General features: G+C 50.3%; 1 protein-coding gene across 1 annotated transcript; it reads left to right on the top strand.

Annotated features, from left to right (window-relative positions):
• Positions 1 to 17799, top strand: Cltb (clathrin light chain B). The gene is made up of 6 exons (XM_048334329.1): positions 1 to 366; positions 6545 to 6591; positions 11379 to 11496; positions 11917 to 12028; positions 13722 to 13775; positions 17333 to 17799. The coding sequence occupies exons 1-6, from the start codon at positions 165 to 167 to the stop codon at positions 17502 to 17504; spliced, it is 705 nt and encodes a 234-aa protein (XP_048190286.1). The 5' UTR covers positions 1 to 164; the 3' UTR covers positions 17505 to 17799.
• Positions 17800 to 20353: the final 2554 nt, after the last annotated feature.

Below are 20353 nucleotides of genomic sequence, written 5' to 3'. Positions count from 1 at the left end.
TGACAGGCGAGCGGGACGGCAGCGGGGAAGGAAGCCCAGCCCGGCCGTCCGTGCGTCCGTCCGTCCGTCCGCGCGTCCGTCCGCGCCCGCGCCCGCGCCGGGCACCAGGCCGCGCGCCAGGCCGAGGCTGCAGCCGAGACGCGCGGTGTCGGGGCGCGGAAAACATGGCTGATGACTTCGGCTTCTTCTCGGCGTCCGAGAGCGGGGTCCCCGAGGCGGCGGCGGCGGCAGCGGCCGAGGAGGACCCGGCGGCCGCCTTCCTGGCTCAGCAGGAGAGCGAGATCGCCGGCATCGAGAACGACGACGAGGCCTTCGGGGCACCTGCCGGCGGCCCGGGGGCCGTGGCACAGCCCGGACCCGCTGGGGGTGAGTGCTGCGCCCGGCCTGAAGGACCCCCGGGGAGGCCCGGCCCGGAGGACCCCCGGGAAGGTCCCGCCGAGGCCTGCCCTCCCTGGGGGGGCCCGAGGTGCTGGGGAAAGGCTGGGGAAGCTTGTAGGGCGCTGCCACCGAGGACCTGGGGCGTGAGCTGGGGCCTGTCCTGGGGCTGTGGATCTGCTGACTCTGGGGCCCGGGCCATTGCGTCCCCAGATCGGCTCCCACACTGTCTTTGGAATCTACCCCCACCACCCAGTTCTAAGAGCCTTCTGATGGCCTGGCTGACCCCGGCTCCCAGCGAAAGTGGCCTAGGTGTGGGCAGAGCACAGGTCCCTTGCCCCCTGGGCACTTGGCTCTCATCCAGCCATGATAAAATAGGGGACACTGGGCACCCCAGAACACACTGATCCTCCCCTAGGGACCACCTGCCACCCTGTGTGCACTGGGCTGGGCGTGTTATTGACATCCAGTGGTTTCCTGTACAATTACCAAGCAGATTGCAGAGACAAACATAGGCTCAACATGCACACTTTTTTTTTTGGGGGGGGGGTATCTATTCTGGTACTTAAACTCAGGGCCTGGGCACTGTCCTGGAGCTTTTCAGCTCAAAGCTAGAGCTCTACTATTTTGAGCCACAGCTCCCTTCCTGGATTTTTGCTGGTTCCTTGGAAATAAGAGTCTCCAGGACTTTACTGCCCCACCCAGCTTTGAACCTCCATTCTCAGATTCAGCCTCCTGAGTAGCTAAGATTAAAGGTATGGGCCACCAGCACCAGGCAACATGGACATAATTTAGTAACTAGTATGTGACATCTCAGGTGTCCAAGTCTAAGATCTTCCCCCTTTTTTTTTGCCAGTCCTGGGGCTTGAACTCTGGGCCTGAGCGCTATCACTGAGCTTCTTTTGCTCAAGGCTAGCACTCTGCCACTTGAGCACAGCACCACTTCAGGCTTTTTCTGAATAGCTTATTGGAGATAAGAGTCTCATGGAATTTCCTGCCTGTACTGGCTTTGAACTGTGATCCTCAGATCTTGACTTCTTGGGTAGCTAGGATGACAGGCGTGAGCCACCCGTGCCTGGCTAGTTCTTCCCCGGCTGGATGGCATTCTCCCATATGCCTGTCTCTGAGTTAGACACTGGTCAGGGATGGGCACACAGGAGCTTTTCAGGGGTCTGTAACCATCAACTTAGGGGGTTCCCAAAGTTGGTCCAGGGCTATCTCTTATGATTGGCTTCTTATCTCAGGGTGCGGGACCTGGCTCCTCCAGTCATATGTTTGTCAGTGAAGTTCCTGCTCTGATTCTGACTAGCAAGGATAATTTCTTAAAATATTTTAGCAATGCCAGGCATCGGTGGCTCATGCCTGTAATCCTAGCTACCTGGGAGGTTGAGATATGAGGATCTTGGTTTGAAGCTAGCCCAGGCAGAAAAGTCTGTGAGACTCATATGTTCAGTTATCCAGCAAAAAGCCAGAAATGGCAGTGTGGCTCAAGGAGAACAGCACCATGACTGAGCAAAAAAAATTAAGGGATAGCACCCAGGCCCCAATATATGTGTATGCATGTGTAATATATATATATTTCATATTATATATGCTCTATATAATATATAATACCACTATTATGTATATTACATATATGTAATGATTGTAAATATTACCATGAAGATGACAAGCAGATCTTCATTCCTGTATTTGTCATTTTGGAGGGGTTTAGGGGCTTATTGCATGTATAGTATATATATATATATATATGATGTTTATAATTCAACTGTCATGTCTGTACTCACTCAACTTTTACCAAGCACCTGCTTTATGCTGCGCCCACTGGGGATACAGAGATGAAGACAGTTCCCAGGGCTGAGGGGTTCAAGCAACTCTTCACTTGATATGAGAAGTGTAGCAAGCCTTTTGTAACATGAGAAACTAGAGAAGCCCAGAGAGCCTGAGTACCTAGCACAGGGTCACACAGCCATGAGCACCCTTTGTGGGACTTTGATTCCAGGCTTCCCAGCTCTGGACTCCATGTTGTTTCAAATGTTGTGTTGAACCAGGCAGCTATGGCCTATAATCCTAGCTACTCAGGATCTGAGATCTGAGGGATCCAAAGTTCAAAGCCAGCCTGGGCAGAAAAGCCCATGAGTCTCTCATCTCTATCCAGAAAAAAGTTGGAAGTAGAGGTGTGGCTGAAGGTGGCAGAGTGCTAGCCTTGAGTAAAAAAGATAAGCTAGAGCTCAAGGTTATGAGTTCAAGCCACAGTGCTGACACACACACACACACACACACACACACACACACACACACACCCATGTTGCTCTTGGGAGATGCCTGAATGTGGCATTTGTTCACTTAAGGATGGCATTCTACCACTTGAGCCACACCTCCACTTTTGATGGTTCATAGGAGGGTAAGAATATCGTGCACTTTCCTGCCTGCCTTCAAAGAATGATCCTTAAATCTCAGCCTCCTTAGTAGCTAGGATTACAGGCATAAGCTGCTAGGCCTCTGGCTACAATATAGATCTGAAACAGCAGCTCTTTGCCCCTAGGCTTGGACAAGGGAATTTCTGGGAACTCACTGGTCAAGTTCACACACTGTATCCATTTATTCACACCCCCTCCTTGAGACTGCTCCTTGCCTAACCCTGCCTTGCTGGGTGCAGGAGCCCCTCCCTAGGTTGAAGAACCCCATAAACAAGAAGGACTAGAGGAATTCAGGCTGAGGGCAGCTCTCCTGGTGACACTCAGCCTGGAAGGGAGGGTTCCTTTCTGGCAGGTTGGGGCACTGATTGGCCCTGGGCCTGAAGTGACAGGGAACATAACCAATGATGTGCTTTCTTTTTCTCAACAGTAGCAGGGGCAGGGTCCTCTCTCTGCCAGTGCTCTGCTGCCTTTCTGAGTGGCCATCTGGGCATCTGGGGACCTTGGGGGTGGGGGAGGGAGAGTGATGGCTGGAGCACAACTTAGTAGATGACCAGGCAGGGCTAGAAGGGACCTGACCCAAGCCCAGGCAAGGCTGAGCAGCGATTGCCCCACCCCCACATTAAGCAGCAATGAGTGTCAGAAGCCTGGATGGACAGAGAAAAAAGGCTCCAACACCAGCCACCAGTCAACACCTCCCTTAGCAGCCCCAGGTGCCCTAGAAGAGAGAGGTATCTGGGCCTCAGCCACCATGAGCCTCTCCCCTGGGTTGGATCAGTAGCCATTCAGGGTGCTGGCTACTCTGTTTCCATTTATCCGCCTGGGGAAAGAGCCAAAAGGACTACATTTTCACACCCAGTTTTCTGGGCTCCAAGCCTGGCCATGACTTGCTCTGGGCAAGTCTGTTTCTCCTGCTGGGCTTTTTTAGTAAGCTCCTAGGAATGTTCTGGACTCTGTCTGCCCCTGTTCTGCGGGAAACTACACACCCAGAACCATTTGTATTATTTGCCTTGCTTCTGTTTCTTGCCGGGCTCTGATTACAGCCCCCAAGATGATAAATGCAAGTTAATCAGAGAAGCCCTGTGGGAACAGACATGGCGAATTCTGTGCATGGTGGATGTGGATTCCCAGAGACGCTGAGACTGCATTTCAGGAATGCCTAACTGGAATGGGAGCCTGCGGCAGGACCCCCTCTGGAGAGGCCATGGTGCTCGCCAGAGCCTTCTGTACACTAGGGGTCTGAGACTGGGCTGATCGGCACGAAAGGAGCCAGCCTGCCTCTCCATTGCAATGGAACTTGAACTCAAGGCCTGGGGACTGGCTCTTAGCTTTTTTTGGTTTTTTTTCCTCAAGTTTCGTGCTCTACCACTTGAACCATATTTCTCCATTTTTGGCTTCTTGATAAGGGTCTCACAGACTTTACTGCCTGGGCTGGCTTTGAATTGTGATCCTCAGACCTCAGCTTCCTGAGTTGCTAGGATTACAGGCATGAGCTACCAGCGCCCAGCAATCAATCCCACTAAAAAGGCCTCACATATAAACCCACATTATTGTGAATGGAGCCCGAGGCCGGAAGAAAAGATAGCCCATGCAGGGGAAGGGAGAGGAGGTGACAGCACAGGTTATAATCCAACACAGTTGCTTGTTTATAAAGTCAGTTAGAATTTGTGTCAGGTGGGAATTGCAACTGTGAGATCTATGCTCCCTCCCTTCCGTCCTTCTAGGCATTACAGGTGTTCCAGCACTCAGGAATCTAAGGTGGAAGATCATAAGTCTGAGGCTAACTGGGATCAGGCAACAAAATCCTGCCTTTAATGATAATAATAATCATCTCTAGAGAGGGAAGCAGAATTTAGGGTTTGAGGGAGGAAGCGGGTCAGGATTAATGGGCAGAGCCAGACCTTGAAACTTTCTTATAAACTGTACTTGAAGGTTGGAAGTGCTCATGTGGCAAGAATGTTCTGAGCCCCTTGTTGTGAGCCTGTGGTGGGGAAAACAAATATTAAACACACAACCGAGAAGACTGGGCTGTGGTGAGTACAGCAGATTGGTGCCACAGGAAAGCCAGAGTCCAGTGAGGTCTGGGACTAAGAAATCCTCTAGGCTGTGTGTGTGTGTGTGTGTGTGTGTGTGTGTGTGTAGGCAGGCATGTGCTGGGGCTGGAACTCAGGGCCTAGGCACTGTTTCTTAGCTTTTTCTTTCAAGGTTAGTGCTCTATCACTTGAGCCATGCTCCACTTCCAGCTTTCCAAGGCTGGCTTTGAGCTTCAGTACTCAAATCTCAGCCTCCTGAGTAGCCAGGATTATAAACGTGAGCTACTAATCTAGCCTGGGAAGGCATTCGAGGCAGGAACTAAGGGGAGTGAGAGTGAGAAGCCTGATGAAGCATGGCAGAATGTTCGAGGCCCAAAGGTAGCAACAGGCAGCTTAGGTTTCTAGCCTATGGTAGTGCGCCCTCCTTCTCTCCCTCTCCCTCTCCCTCTTTCTCTCTCTCCTCTTTTTCATATTAGTACTGGGGTATAAACCCAGAGCCTCACACTTACTCTGCAGCTACTCTACACATGACCCATGACTTCAGTCCTTTTGGGTGCTTTACTTATTTTTCAAATAAGGTCTCTCAATTTTGTCTGGACCAACCTTATACCACTGATCCAACTACCTATGCCTTCTATGCAGCTGGGATCACAGACATGCACCATCATTCCTGTCTTGTTTGTCAAGGTGGGGGTTTCACTATCTTTTTTCCTAGGCTGGCCTCAGATTGCAGTCCTCCCATCAGTGATCCCTGAGTAGCTGAGATTACAGGCCTAAGCCACCATGCCCACATGTTGCACTTGTACCAAGGCCTTGTACTCTTACATGGCCTTTTTCTCTCCTGGCTGGCCCTTGAGCCACAGCTCCATTTCCAGCTTTTTGTTGGAGATAAGAGGCTTTGTAGACTTAACTGCTTGGGATGGCTTCGAACTTAGATCCTCCTGAGTAGTTAGGGTGACAGGCCAGAGCTACCAGAGCCTGGCAGAGGGATCACGGTTAACGCTGAGGCTGCAGGATTCGATAACTAAAGAAGGTCAGGCGAAGGGACCCGGAGGAGTCACAGCTGAAGAGGAAATACAATCCCCATGGGAGGGGCATAGAACAAGCAGGCCAGGTGCTCAGGGAGGACCTTGAGTCTTGTCCTGCCAGGCCCGGTGGTTGCTCAAGGCTGCACCGGGACAGGCAGAGACGCGTAGGACTCCTTCCTCATCCCTAGTAGCCCGCACCCCAACTCTGCAGCACCTCTGCCTCCTCACCAGATACAGATTCTGCTGACAGGCCAGCTGTGACCAGCCAGGTTGGCATTAATTCATGTCACTTAGGTAAGGTGCTATCATTGGCTGGGTGGTCTTGGTCAATCACAGATGGCCACCCAACGTGGGATTCTACAAATGAGTGGTGTACAATGTCATCATTGGGCTGTGATGAAAATCACCTGTGCTCATTGCTGTGCAAGTCCAAGTTTGTGTAAACAGGCCAGACTCAGGGCAGGACCAGAGTGTGTGTGTGTGTGCGTGTGTGTGCGCGCACGTGCGCACATCAGTCCTGGGGCTTTCTCTCAGGGCCTGGATGCTGTCCCTGAGCTTCTTTTGCTCAAGGCTAGTGCTCTACCACTTGAGCCACAGCTCTACTTCCAGCTTTTTTGGTAGCTTATTAGAAATAAGAGTCAGACAGGCGTGAGCCCCCTCACCAGCTGACCTGTCTCTGTTCTCTTTCCAGCTGGTTCTGAAGACATGGGGACAACAGTCAATGGCGATGTGTTTCAGGTAAGACCCTGTGGTGGCTGTGGGGGACACACCCAGGTGGTCTCAGTGGCTGACGGCAGTTGTCATGGGTTGCTTAGGGCTCCAAGAGCTGCTCAGCCAGTGTTGGGATGGGAGTGTGGAGGAAGCTTGTGACATGTTTTCTTGTGCTGTGTGGGGACACAGGCAATGATGAGGAGTAGCCTCAGCTCATCTGTGTTGATCTCTGTCACCAGAAGGAGAGATGATGTTTGCCTACAGTGGCCCACATGGTCCTTAAATGGGCTGAAGTAAGCGCAGGGCCCTGCGTGCCACCAGAGGGAGGCTGACCTGACCTGACCTCCCATCTCCCACCAATGATGGCTATGTACACCTTCTCATTCAGAGATTTTATTTTATTTTTTTTGTGCCAGACCTGGGACTTGAACTCGGGGCCTGGGTACTGCCCCTGCTCTAGGTTTGTGCTCTATCAATTGAGCTGCAGCTCCACTTCTGGCTTTTAAGTGGTTCATGGTCTTTTCTGCCAGTGCTGGCTTTGAACCGTGATCCTCAGATCTCAGTCTACTGAGTAGCTAGGGTTACAGGCATGAGCCAGCAATGTTTAATGTTTTAGAAATCTTTTCTCTCCTCTCTTTGTCTCTGTCTCTGTCTGTCTCTCTCTCTCTCTCTCTCTCTCTCTCTCTCTCTCTTTCTCTTTCTGTCCCTTACTGAAGCTTAAATTTGGGGCCTTCTGCTCTCTTACTTTTTCACCCAAGGCTGGTGCTCTACCATTTGAGCCACAGCTCCACTTCCCAGCTTTTTTGCTGGTTAATCAGAGACTCTTGGATTTATCTGTCCAGTCTGGCTTTGAACCACATGATCATGAGCAAACCCAGAGCAGTAATGGCATCTCCAGTACCCCACAGATACAGCACTGTCCCTGCCCCATCTTCAGATGCCTGGCCGGGTCTTAGCCTCTGTGAGCCTTAATTCTCACACAGATTATGGAGAACACTCTGGATCCCTGGGGCAGTGGCTGAGGCTTCTCCAGAGCCCCGCCTCCACCATGGAGGAGTTGGCCTCCAGGACCCTGGGGAGAAGAAACAATGCATTCTTCTGTGAGCAGGATGGGCTGGTAGCATACATGTGAAAACTGGCCAAGTCCCATTTCTGGAAAATTACTCAAGTATCAGCAAGCTAGAACCGTCGATCTCTAAGACTTCCTTAGCAGCTTCCTGAACAGTTGAGCCTGATGGAGCCAAAGAATGAATGTTACTCTTTTGTGTGTGTATGTCTATGTATATGTGCCAGTACTAGGGTTTGAATAAAGGGCTTGGGTGCTGTCCTTCAGCATTTTTGCTCAAGATTGGCACTCTCTACCACTTGAGCCACAGCTCTACTTCTGGCTTTTTTGAACTATAATCTTCAAATCTCAGCTTCCTGACTAGCTAAGATCATAGGCCCATGAATATTACGAATATACTGTTTGCTATGTCTTTGAAACTTAGGCTGCCTAGGCCTGAGCACACTCACAAGGACTTCACTTGGCTCCAAAGTGTTATGTTCCAGCCCAGTGTGGTTATATGTACCTGTAATCCAGCACTGAGGAGGCTGAGGTTGAAAGATTGTGAGCCTAAGACTAACCTAAATGACATAGCAAGACACTGTCTTAAAAAAAAAAAAAGAACCAAAGAAGTGCTAGCCTTGAGCACAAAAGTTCAGGGACAGTGCTCAGGCCCTAAATTCAACTTGCTCACATACATACACACTCACAAAAACCAAAATCTATCTCCTAAAGTAGACCTGGAGATATTCTTGGAATTACAGCAGTACCCAGAACACTGTCAGCAGGTTATTTTGATTTTTCCATTGATTAGGAACTTGAAACTCAGAGAGGTGAAGTAACTTATGCATTCACAAAGGAAATGAATCATTTCTGGACTTTTCCTCAGTGGGTTCATTTGTTTCCTCTGATTTCTCCCTCCTGGAATGTCCTCATTGGCTTGTCCCACGTAGCAATTGCTAGATCAGCCTTCCCAGCCATGGGAAATTTGTATTCTCTCTGCTAATAAGAAGGACTCCAGGCCTGGGCACAGGTAGTTATGCCTGTTATCCTACTGAGGAGCCTGAGATCTGAGGATTGAAGTTTGAAAGCCAGCCTGGGCAGGAAAGTCTGTAAGACTCTTATCTCCAATTAGTTACCAAAAAAGCCAGAAGCCTTAAGCAAAAAAAGTTCAAGACTGGCAATAAACAAACAAATAAATGTGTGTGTGTGTGTGTGTGTGTGTGTGTGTGTGTGTGTGTGTGTTTGTCAGTACTGGAGCTTGAACTCAGGGCCTTGCACTCTTCTTTTTTTCCACTCATGGCTGGTGCTCTACCCCTAGAGCCACACTTCGATATCCAGTTTTTTATTTGCTGGTTGATTGGAGATATGAGTCTCTAGGATTTATCTACCTGGACTGGCTTTGCATCAGAATTCTCAGATCTCAGCTTCCTGAGACATTAGATTACAGGTATAAGCCACCAGACCAGGCTCCTGGGCAGTTTTTGTGCTCTAGTCTTTTCTGGCATACTCTGGGCCACTAGCAGGATCCAACAACAAACCCCATCTCACCAAAGTGGCCAAAGGATAAGTTGATGCACACCTGTTCCAAATCCATTTGGTCCTGAGGCAGGGACAGAGACAGGACGCCCCCTGCTGGACACTCCCCCTAATGGGACTTCTGCATAATTCTCTTTGTTTTCTCACAAGCTCCCAACATCCACTGAGCTGCTTAGAGGAATTAGCAGCTCAGCCTGGCTTAGCCTGAGCTAGTCAATCTGGACGATGGATGGATAGGCTCATCCTCCTGGCTGCCCCTGACCTCACAACACACGCTTGGCCAACTTGATCCACGGGTACTCTCAAGGTCATGGCCAGCACAGAGGCCCTCAGATAATAGGCCAAAAAGCCAGGCCAGCATTACCTGGTCCTGGCTGGCCTTCTGCCATTCACAAAAGCCATGCCATCCCACACATGGGCATGTTTGTGAGTTCTGTAGCTGCCACTTCTTGTGGTCCCTGCTATATTACTGAAGTGGGATACTCTATGTCACTCTCATTTGCCACACGTGAAATCCAAGTTGCCAAAGATGGAACTTTTTCAACTCTCACTGCCCAAGGAGTGGTAAAATAGGGACTTAAAGCCCAGTCTCTGCTGATTGTTGGTGGCTCACATCTGTAATGCTAGCTACTCAGGAGGCTGAGCTCTGAGGATTGTGGTGTGAAGCCAGCAGGAAAGTTCATGAGACTTGTATCTCCAATAATCTACTCCCCCAAAAAGCCAGAAGTGGAGATGTGGCTCAAGTGGTAGAGTGCTAGCCTTGAGCACAAAAGCTCAGGTATAGGGCTGGGAATATGGCCTAGTGGCAAGAGTGCTTGCCTCATATACATGAAGCCCTGGGTTCGATTCCTCAGCACCACATAGATAGAGAAGGCCAGAAGTGGCGCTGTGGCTCAAGTTGGCAGAGTGCTAGCCTTGAGCAAAAAGAAGCCAGGGACAGTGCTCAGGCCCTGAGTCTTGGTCCCAGGACTGGCAAAAAAACAAAACAAAAGCTCAGGGACAGCACCCAGGCCCAGAGTTCAAGCCCCAGGACCAGCTTGCAAAGAAAGGTACACTTACCAGGGACAACGGAGAGATAAAGGACCAGAGTGTGGTGTGGCTCTGTGGTGCAATTCTTTCCTAGCATGGACAAGGTCTTGGGTTCGATTCTCCAGGATGGCAAAAATACTTATCAGGGAGAAAGAAAGGAAGCTCAAGTGAAACAATTTTGGTCTATATTGCTTACTCTGGGGTGAGGATGTTCATACCCAGCCTTTCAGTTGGAATCCTGGCTCTGATTCTTGCTGGCCAAGTGACCTTAGCACCCTGGAAGTGGAGTTTCTCTACCTATAAAACAAGAGTAATAAAAGTCTCCAAGTAAGAATTGTAAAGATCAAAGACAGTCATTGAATCCCAAGTGCTCTGCCACCATAATTTCAGCTCAGGCTTGCTGGAGAGGGTAGACGCAGAGAACACAGTACACAGAAAGCTGTTTTCTGGCCTCCCTCACCCACCCTGTCTCCTCCCCTATCTAGTGGCACCTATTACTTAAAGAGCTTCCCAGCAAAATGCCGGTGGCTCACAACTATAATCCTAGCTACTCAGGAGGCTGAGATCTTAGGATTGTGGTTCCACGCCAGCCCAGGCAGGAACGTCTTCAAGACTTTTTTTTTTTTTTTTGGCCAGTCCTGGGGCTTGAACTCAGGGCCTGAGCACTGTCCCTGGCTTCTTTTTGCTCAAGGCTAGCACTCTGCCAACTTGAACCACAGCACCACTTCTGGCCTTTTCTATATATATGACGCTGAGGAATCGAACCCAGGGCTTCATGTAGGTAAGACAAGCACTCTACCACTAGGCCATATTCCCAGCCCTTCAAGACTCTTTATCTCCACTAAATTACAAAAAAAAAAAAGTTGGAAATGGAGCTATGGTTCAAATGACAAATGATAGAGCACTGTCCTTGAGCAAAGAAGCTCAGAGACAGCACCCAAATGGGTGTGTATGGCTCATGTCTCTAACCCTAGCTACTCAGGAGGCTGAGATCTGAGAATCATGCTCTGAAGCCAAGCCAGGCTTCTGGGGAGTACTGTGGCTGGCAGAGGGAAGATACAGGGTAAAGTCACAGGGGAGTAAGAGGTTGTCTGAGGCTGTCACGTTGTCCTGATGTGGGAGGCATTTGGTTCCCCAGTAGGGGCTGGTGGACAGCAGGGCAGGTGTGACTGGCTGAGCACACTGTGTATTTATGTCCTAGGAGGCAAATGGCCCTGCAGATGGCTATGCTGCAATTGCCCAGGTGGACAGGCTGACTCAGGAGCCAGAGAGCATACGCAAATGGAGAGAGGAACAGAAGAAACGCCTGCAAGAGCTGGGTGAGGGTGGGGCTGGTGAGAGCCAGCTCCTCGAGTTTGGCTGTTGTGCTGGGAGTGGGCGGGGCTGGTGAGAGCCGGCTCAGTGGGGTTGGCTGATGTGCTGGGAGTGGGCGGGGCTGGTGAGAGCCGGCTCAGTGGGGTTGGCTGATGTGCTGGGAGTGGGCAGGGCTGGTGAGAGCCGGCTCAGTGGGGTTGGCTGGTGTGCGGGGTGAGGAGTGGGTGGGGCCGGGGAGAGCTGGCTCAGTGGAGTTGACTGGTACACTGGGAGTGGGTGGGGCTGGTGAGAGCCAGCTCAGTGGGGTTAGGTATTGGGATGGGGGGGGCGTGTCTTGGAATCTCACATTTTCCTAGTGTGGATCTGGGGAGGTTGAGTTCAGGAGCTGCAGCTAAGCTGCCACTTATTCTCTTGTTGGGTGGCAGATGCTGCCTCTAAGGTGACAGAGCAGGAGTGGCGGGAGAAAGCCAAGAAGGACCTGGAGGAGTGGAACCAGCGCCAGAGCGAACAAGTGGAGAAGAACAAGATTAACAACCGGTAAGAGGAGGTCTGAGGGGCATGCGGACTCACAGAGGTGGGCTTTAGGGGAGCCTTGGGGACAGGAAGGACATGATGGGTGGTGTTGGGCACTGTGCTGAATGATTTGGGGGGATAGGAACATATTGGGAGGAGGTGCTACCTCACACCCCCAGGGTCAATTCCATGGTGCCTGTGGAGGTCAGAACCCCTCAGAGCCCATCCTTGGGGACAAGAGGAAGTAGGGCTGGTTGGTCAGAGTCTAGGGCTTAGTGGGCAAGCAGCCTGCCCCAGGCACTCTGTGGTGAGGTTAGGGTCAGACTGGGCACAGTCCTGGCTGGAGAGTGTAGGATTTATTATTGTTGTTGTTGTTGTTTTGCCAGTTCTAGAGCTTGAACTTAGGGTCTTGGAACTGTCCCTGAACTTCTTTGCTCAAGGCTAGCACTCTATCATTTGAGCCACAGCACCACTGCTTTTTCTGTTTATGTGGTACTGAGGAATCAAAGTCAGGGCTTCATGCATGCTAGGCAAGCACTGTACCATATTCCCAGCCTTATTGTTGTTGTTGTTATTATTATTTTATGTGTGACAATACTGGGGCTTGAATTTAGGGCCTGGGCACTATCCTTTGGCTGTGTGTGTGTGTCTGTCTGTCTGTCTGTCATGGTGCTTGAACTCAGGGCCTGGGGTACTGTCCCAGAGCTTTTGTGCTCAAGGCTAGTGCTCTACCACTTTGAACCACCCCTCTACTTCTGGGTTTGAGGTGGCAAATTGGAGTTATGTGTCTCATGGACTTTCCTGCCTGGACCGGCTTTCAACTATGATCCTCAGATCTCAGCCTCCTGAGTAGCTAGGATGACCGACAGGAGCCACCAGCACCCAGCTTACTTTGGCTTTTTTGCTTAAGGCTAGTGCTCTACCACTTGAACCACAGCTCCTTTTCTGGATTTTAGTTGAAGATAAGAAGCTCACAGACTTTCCTACCCAGACTGGATGCTGTTGAGCAGCCGCTGTCTTGGGGGCTGTGCCCCCTTCATGATACTAGATCTTTCTGGAAAGACTCTGGGAAGTTGCCACATTGGTGTTTCAGAAACACAGCATGCTGGACTGTGGACTGGGCACTGGGGTGGGAGAGATAAAGAGAATCCATCATGTCCTCAGAGAGCTCAGAGGAAAATCTCGAACATGTAAGGTAGATCTTAGAAACAGAGGGGCCACAGAAGCAGGGAAGAAAGGAGCAGGCTGGGGAGAAATGCATGCATTTGCAGACTGAGGCTTTGCAAGATGACTAGGAGTGCATTGAAAGAAAGAGCTGGGTGTAAAAGAGTGCATTCCAGGCCTGGTATGAAAGAAAAGGTATGTGTCAGGAAACAGGAAGTGAAGGGATATCAGGAAGTAAGACAGGGGTGGGCGGGGGGGGGGGGCGTCCCCTTGGGAGGATCTTAGGCAGAGACCTGGGCCATGGAGAGCCATGAAAGGTTTCCATCAGGAGAGTCATCCAGTCAGAACTAAGTCCTAGAAAGGCCACCATGGCCAGGGAAGAGAGTAAGATCTGTGTTCCTCTCTGGGGCCATGGAAAGTTGCTGATTTTCCCAGGAGCATGCTTCCTAACATGTTGCCTACTGGAGGTACTAACTCTCTCTCTCTTTTTCTTTAACCCCCTGTCTGCTTGGCCTGCTGTCCTTCTTCCTCTACCTAACCTCTTTCCCTCAAGGATCGCAGACAAAGCATTCTACCAGCAGCCAGATGCTGACATCATCGGCTACGTGTACGTGACTACTTTGCTCTCTGTCCAGGGAGCTGCCAAGGGGACAGCTGGGGGGTGGGTGGTACCTGCTTTGTTGTTTAGTTATTTATTTTTAACTTTTTGTCAGTCATGAGGCTTGAACTCAGGGCCCAGATGCTGTCCCTAAGCTTTTCTGCTTAAAGCTAGCACTCTACCACTTTTTAAGCCACAGTTCCACTTCTGGTTTTCTGGTGGTTCATTGGAGATAAGATTCTCGTGGACTTTCCTGCCCCAGCTGGCTTTGAACCGCTATCCTCAGATCTCAGCCTCCAGGGTAGGTAAGATGACAGGTGTGAGCCACCAGCACCTGGCTAGAAGTACTTTTCTATCGACTTCAGATGAGCAGGAAAGAGTGGGTCCTCATTTTCAGGCCCCGTTTCTAGACTTCTCTGGCACAAGGGGTACCACATCAATTTCCTCAGATCAAGAGATCCTAAGATTTCAGCCTCCTGAGTAGCTAGGATGACAGGCATGAGCCACCAGCACCCAGCTTATTTATTGATTAATTTACTTTGTGCTGGTACTGGGGCTTGCACTCAGAGCCTGGGCACTCTCCTTTTAGTTTCTTTGTTCAAGATTGGTGCTCTACCACTTGAATCATAGCTCTGCTTTTGGCTTTTTGATGGTTAACTGGATCGGAATCTCAGGGCCCTACCCACCCAGGTTGGCCTTGAACCTTGATCTCAGCCTCCTGAGTCACTAAGGTTTCCAGGTGTGAGTCACTGGGCACCCAGCTGACATATGGGTTCTGGGATTTTCTGCTTGTGGGATTCAAGTGCATGTAGCTAGGGTTTGAAGCAGTGATCAGAGCAGGAGATCCCAGCACAAGCCTGGCATGTATCCCTGGCTTCTGTCCTGCCATTCTCTCCAGCAAACTAGAGGCCGCTTTGTGAATCCAACCTCTGCAGAGCAAGGGCAGAGAAAAGAATATGCTGATCAGCCCCACATGGGAGAGGCAAAGGGCCAGGCCGCCCAGTGACGGGTCTCAGACGCTTATGGGGGTGGATGAGATAAAGGGATAAACTACTGGAGAAAATAAACATGGAGCCCAAGGTACTGAAGGCCTAAAAACTAAGAAATGGTGGCTAGGGATATGGCCTAGCGGCAAGAGTGCTTGCCTTGTATACATGAAGCCCTGGGTTCAATCCCCCAGCACCACATATCCAGAAAACATCCAGAAGTGGCACTGTGGCTCAAGTGGCAGAGTGCTAGCCTTGAGCAAAAAGAAGCCAGGGACAGTGCTCAGGCCCTGAGTCCAAGGCCCAGGACTGGCAAAAAACAAAAAAACTCAGAAATGCTTTTATTTGTTTATTTATTTATTTATTGACTCACACTGGGGTCTGAAGTTAGGGCCTAGGTACAAGGCAATGAGCTACCTGTGCCCCTCTTTGCTTAGCACTTTTGCTCATGCTAGCACTCTACCTCTTGACCTACACCTTCACTTTTAGCTTTTTGGGTGGTTAATTGGAGATAACTTTCCTTCCCGGACTGGCTCTGAATGGCAATCCTTGGATCTCAGCCTCTTGTGTAGCTAGGATTACAGGTGTGAGCCAGCGGCTCCTGGCCTGGTTTTGAACCAAGATCCTTAGATCTCAAGCCTCCTGAGTAGTTCGGATGACAGGTGTAAGCCGCTGACTCCCAGTAACAGAAGTGAACATCGCTTCTTCCCTATGTCCCCCAGTGCACTGACTAACCTGGACCCCCGCCCCCTCCCCACATGGGAGCTCCACTCACACAGGTTTAGAGTCTAGATGCAACTGTGACTATTTCCACCCGAGATGATATATAGGTCTCCTCTTGTGCTGCTCCATTGATGGCTATGGCAGTCTGGAGGGTGCTGTTGGGGATTCTGCATTGGCAGGGCAAGTGCAAGGATTTTGGGTTGTTGTGTGGCACATGAATGCGTGTGCAGTACTTCCAAGCAACTTCTGCTGCCCTCTGAGCTGCCCTTTCCTTGCATGACTTAGGGCACTGCCCTGCAGCGGTCTTCCTCTCCTTCCTTCTGCCCTGTCTTCCTCCAGGAATAAGATACACATGCTCCCTACCTTATGTCTGGAGTACATTCTGGTAAGAGCCACATGGGACAATACTCAGGGCTCTTGATGCCACCCTCTGCTGGCAGAGCCAGGGCCCACCCGAGCAATCGGTAACCTTCATTTGGACTTCAAAGTATGAGAAGGAGGCATGAAGCGATGGTTCCCGTCTGTCAACCTAGCTACTCAGGAGGCTGAGATCTAAAGATCACAGTTCAAAGCCAGCCCAGGCAGGAAAGTTTGCAAGTCCTTTATCCCATTAATACCCAAAAAGCCAGAAACAGAACTGTGGCTCAAGTGGTAGAGCTCTAGCCTTGAGTGAAAAAGCTAATGGTCAGTGCCCCCAGGCCCTGAGTTCAAGCCCCAGGATTGGCACCAAAAAATAAAAAAGTGAAGTCTGCCCAGAAAAGAAAAAGGGTCCCCAGGGATCCTTGCTGACCCGTGAGGAAACATCCAGCTTTTCACCCTAAAAATCTCCTATTTTTGTTGTTTTGTGCCAGTCCTGGGGCTTGAACTCAGGGACTGAGTGATGTTCCTGAGCTTTTGTGCTCAAGGCTAGCAGTCTACCACTTGAGCCACAGCTCCACTTTCAACTTTTTGTGATTTGTTGGAAATCAGTCTCACAGAAAAAAAAAAAACACAACAAAACAAAACAAGAAACTCAGAGACTTTCCTGCCTCAGCTGGCTTGGAACTTGGTACCTCAGATCTTGGCCTCCTGAGTAGCTAGGATGACAGGTGTGAGCCACAGGTGCCTGGCTCTATTGTCTTCCAGTGACTCTCATGTTTAGGTTTTATCTACTTCACTGGATTTATTGTTGTTCCTTTCTTATTGCCTGGCTTTTTATTTGGGGTGGGAGGAGGTGTTGGGGATGGAACCCTGGCCTCTTGTATGCTAGGCATACTCTATGACTGACATCTAGCCCTCCCCCTCCCCCCCCCCCACTTTTTCTTGGTACCACTACTTGGGCTTAAACTCAAGGCCTGTGCCCCCTGTTCCTTAGCTTTTCCCACTCAAGGGTGGCGTTCTACCACTTGAGCTACAACTCTACTTCTGGCTTCTTTTTTTTTTTTTTTGGCCAGTCCTGGGCCTTGGACTCAGGGCCTGAGCACTGTCCCTGGCTTCTTCCCGCTCAAGGCTAGCACTCTGCCACTTGAGCCACAGCGCCGCTTCTGGCCGTTTTCTGTATATGTGGTGCTGGGGAATCGAACCTAGGGCCTCGTGTATCCGAGGCAGGCACTCTTGCCACTAGGCTATATCCCCAGCCCTACTTCTGGCTTCTTGCTAGTTCATTGGAGATAAGAATCTCGGGCTTTCCTTCCCAATTTGGCCTTGAACCTGGATCCCAAGTAGCTAGGATGACAGACATGAGCCACTTGCACCTTCCTTCTTGGTTTCCTTTGATGACAAAACTATGATGAGTTTGGGAGGGAATGATGGGATAATGGCCTCCCATAGCCTGGCCTAGAGCAGCCCAGTACTGACCTGTCTTGTCTCCCTCCACAGGGCATCGGAAGAGGCTTTTGTGAAAGAATCCAAGGAGGAGACTCCGGGCACAGAATGGGAGAAGGTGGCCCAGCTGTGTGACTTCAACCCTAAGAGTAGCAAGCAGTGCAAAGATGTGTCACGGCTGCGCTCGGTGCTCATGTCCCTGAAGCAGACGCCACTGTCCCGCTAGGTGCTTGCCGGAAGCACAGCCGCAGGGCATGGGCCATGCTGGGCCAGAGGAGAAGCAGTGGCTTGGGCCATGGGGAAGAACTTCCCCTGGCAGCTGCTATACACAGCCTGTTCCGTTCCTGTCCATCTCCTGGGATTGGAAGGGGGCCCCTCATCCCTCCCGCCCCTCTCTCCCTCCTGGCCCTGTGGTCTAGCCCCTCATGCCTCCCCCAAGTCCAGTCAATTGTGACTGTCCTTCCTGATGTTTTTTTCTCTTTTCCTTTCTTCTTGGCTTAAAGGGTGTGTTGTTAACTCTTTTTACACTTATTTATTATCATCTTCATTTCTCTGGAAGCCACAACCGGTGTCAGGGTTCAGTTTGTGCTGAGATTTTCCTCACCAGCTTCATGGCATTAGACGAGGATGTAGCCCTTGGAAACCTGGGAGATAGCCCAAGGAGGAGCCCCGATCTATGTATGTCTGCTGCTTCTCTTACCAGGAGAAAGCCCACCTTGCACAAAATGCTTTATTACAGCCTGATCGTTACCCATCTGTGAGGCAGAGACTCTATGAACAGCTGGGTGCTGGTGGCTCATACCTGTCATCCTAGCTATTCAAGAGGCTGAGATCTGAGGATGCTGGTTCAAAGCCAGCCCAGGCAGACAAATCTGAAACTTTTGTCTCCCATCAAAAAGCCTGAAGCAGGATTATGGCTCAAGTGGTAGAATACTAGTCTTGAGGGTAAAAGCTGAGTGACAGTGCCCAGGCCCAGTTCAAGCTCCAGTATCAGTACAAACAACAACAACAACAACAACTAAATACAGCCAAAGACATCCAGGCTCCCAGAGGAAGTGGTAAACCTAGAGGTCCCTGGTAGTGGCTCCTAAGCCTGGGTGAGAGTCTAGAGAAGGTAGCTTTTGCCAGACTCCTGCTTGGGGCTGGTTAGTACCCTGTGGGCGTGGAGGCCATGGCTGTGCCTATTTCTGCCTCCCTTTCTTTCTTTCTTTCTTTCTTTTTTTGCCAGTCCTGGGCCTTGGACTCAGGGCCCAAGCACTGTCCCTGGCTTCTTTTTGCTCAAGGCTAGCACTCTGCCACTTGAGCCACAGTACCACTTGTGGCTGTTTTTTATATATATGATGCTGGGGAATTGAACACAGGGCTTCATGTATACGAGGCACTCTTGCCACTAGGCCATATTCCCAGCCCTCTGCCTCCCTTTCAAGCTGTGTCCTGTGGATTTAGGATAAAGAACCAGCAACACCTTCTTCCCCTTCAGTGCAGGCAGCAAACAGGATGGGAAAACCATCATGAGCGCTTTCTCACAACAGCGTTCCGGGAACTGCCAACAATACTCATACCCAAGCGCGGCTGTAACAAAGCACCACACACTGGTTGGCTTACATTAATTGTCTTGGTTCTGGGACTTCAGGACCACTCCCCCTGGTGGCCTTAGGGAAGGTCTTTTTCCTTGGCTCTGTGGCTCAGGCTTTCCTGATATTTTCACTGTCGCATGGCCTCTTCATTTCCACACAGCCTCTTCATGTCCACATGGTCTCCAGCATCACTGTGGCCAAGTTTGTCCCTTTTCTTTTTTTGTGCTGGCTCTAGGGCTTGAACACAGGGCCTATGTGCCGTCCTTGAGCTTTTTCACTCAAGGCTGTCACTCTAACTGCTGACCTTTTGGTGGATCATTGCAGATAAAAGTCTTTTGCCTGGGCTGGCTTCAAACTGCGATTCTCAAATCTCAGCCTCCTAGGTTATCCTAGGATTACAGTTGTTAGCCACTGGTACCTTGCTCCCTTGTGAAAATTGGATTGAGGCTCAACCTGATAGTCATTTGACAATTACCTGTTGCCAAGTATGGTCACATCTTCAGGAAGGAGGAGCAACCACTTTTTGCAGGGAGACACCTTAACACTAGTACTTACCAATAGTGGACATTCCCTCTAAAAGTTCCCCTGTCCTCATCTTTCTATCTCTGCGTGTATATGTACTCAGGTCCTGGGCACTGTCGTTTAACTTTTATACTCAAGCTGGCATTCTACCACTTGAACCACACCTCTACTTCCTGCTTGGTTGACAATGAGTTTTTCTACACTTTGCTATCTGGACCAGCTTCAAACTGCAATCCTCAGATCTCAAGCCTTCTTAGTAGCTAGGATTATAAGTATGAACTACTGGTGCTGGCCTTTCCTTGTATCTTGATAGGGTCTAGGGTGAGCACAGTGCCCTGCTCTCCACTTGTCATGTCTCCCAGCTGAAACCATGAAGGAGTTAAGGAACTTAGGTGGCTCTGAACACACTTTTCACTCATATCTAGACCTTCTGCCAGCTTGAAGCTGGTATTGCCAAAAGAGTCACCCATGGGAGGGTCCCATGTCCACAAACTGACAGCAGGACCAAGGAGACCTGCTGAAGACTTCCAAACATGGGATGGAGCCCAGTGCTGCTGGTTGATGCTTGCAATCCTAGCTATTCAAGAGCTGACATCTGAGGATCATGGCTCAAAGCCAGCCTGGACTTTTTGTTGGTGGTGTTGTTGTTTTAAAATCACCATTAACAAGGAAAATGCTGGAAGTGGAGGTATGGCTCAAGGGGTAGAGCACCAGGCTTGAGCAAAGAAGCTTAAAGGACAGCACCTAGGCCCTGAGTTCAAGTCCCAGTACTGGAACAAAATAACAAAATGTGGGATAGTCTAGATCAGTGCCACCCTACTGGCTGTCAGGTTTGGAGCAGTGTGAAGAGACGGTGCAGAACACTCTTGTTCTGACACAGCTGTGGCAGACTCCTGTGAAGACTACTGGAAATTTAAAAGCTGCTGATATGATAGATCTCCTCTTTCTCCCCAAATAGCACCACTCTGCGACCACT

Source organism: Perognathus longimembris, chromosome 25 (genome assembly GCF_023159225.1).
Source record: "Perognathus longimembris pacificus isolate PPM17 chromosome 25, ASM2315922v1, whole genome shotgun sequence".
Taxonomy (NCBI): domain Eukaryota; kingdom Metazoa; phylum Chordata; class Mammalia; order Rodentia; family Heteromyidae; genus Perognathus; species Perognathus longimembris.
This window is presented reverse-complemented; position numbering and strand designations above follow the sequence as displayed.

Excerpts from the sequence above, each read along its gene's own strand:
- Cltb (XM_048334329.1), top strand. The coding sequence starts at position 165 with ATGGCTGATGACTTCGGCTTCTTCTCGGCGTCCGAGAGCGGGGTCCCC. Across the intron at positions 6,592-11,378 it reads TCAATGGCGATGTGTTTCAG|GAGGCAAATGGCCCTGCAGA; the intron begins GTAAGACCCTGT and ends TTTATGTCCTAG. Across the intron at positions 12,029-13,721 it reads AAGAACAAGATTAACAACCG|GATCGCAGACAAAGCATTCT; the intron begins GTAAGAGGAGGT and ends CTTTCCCTCAAG.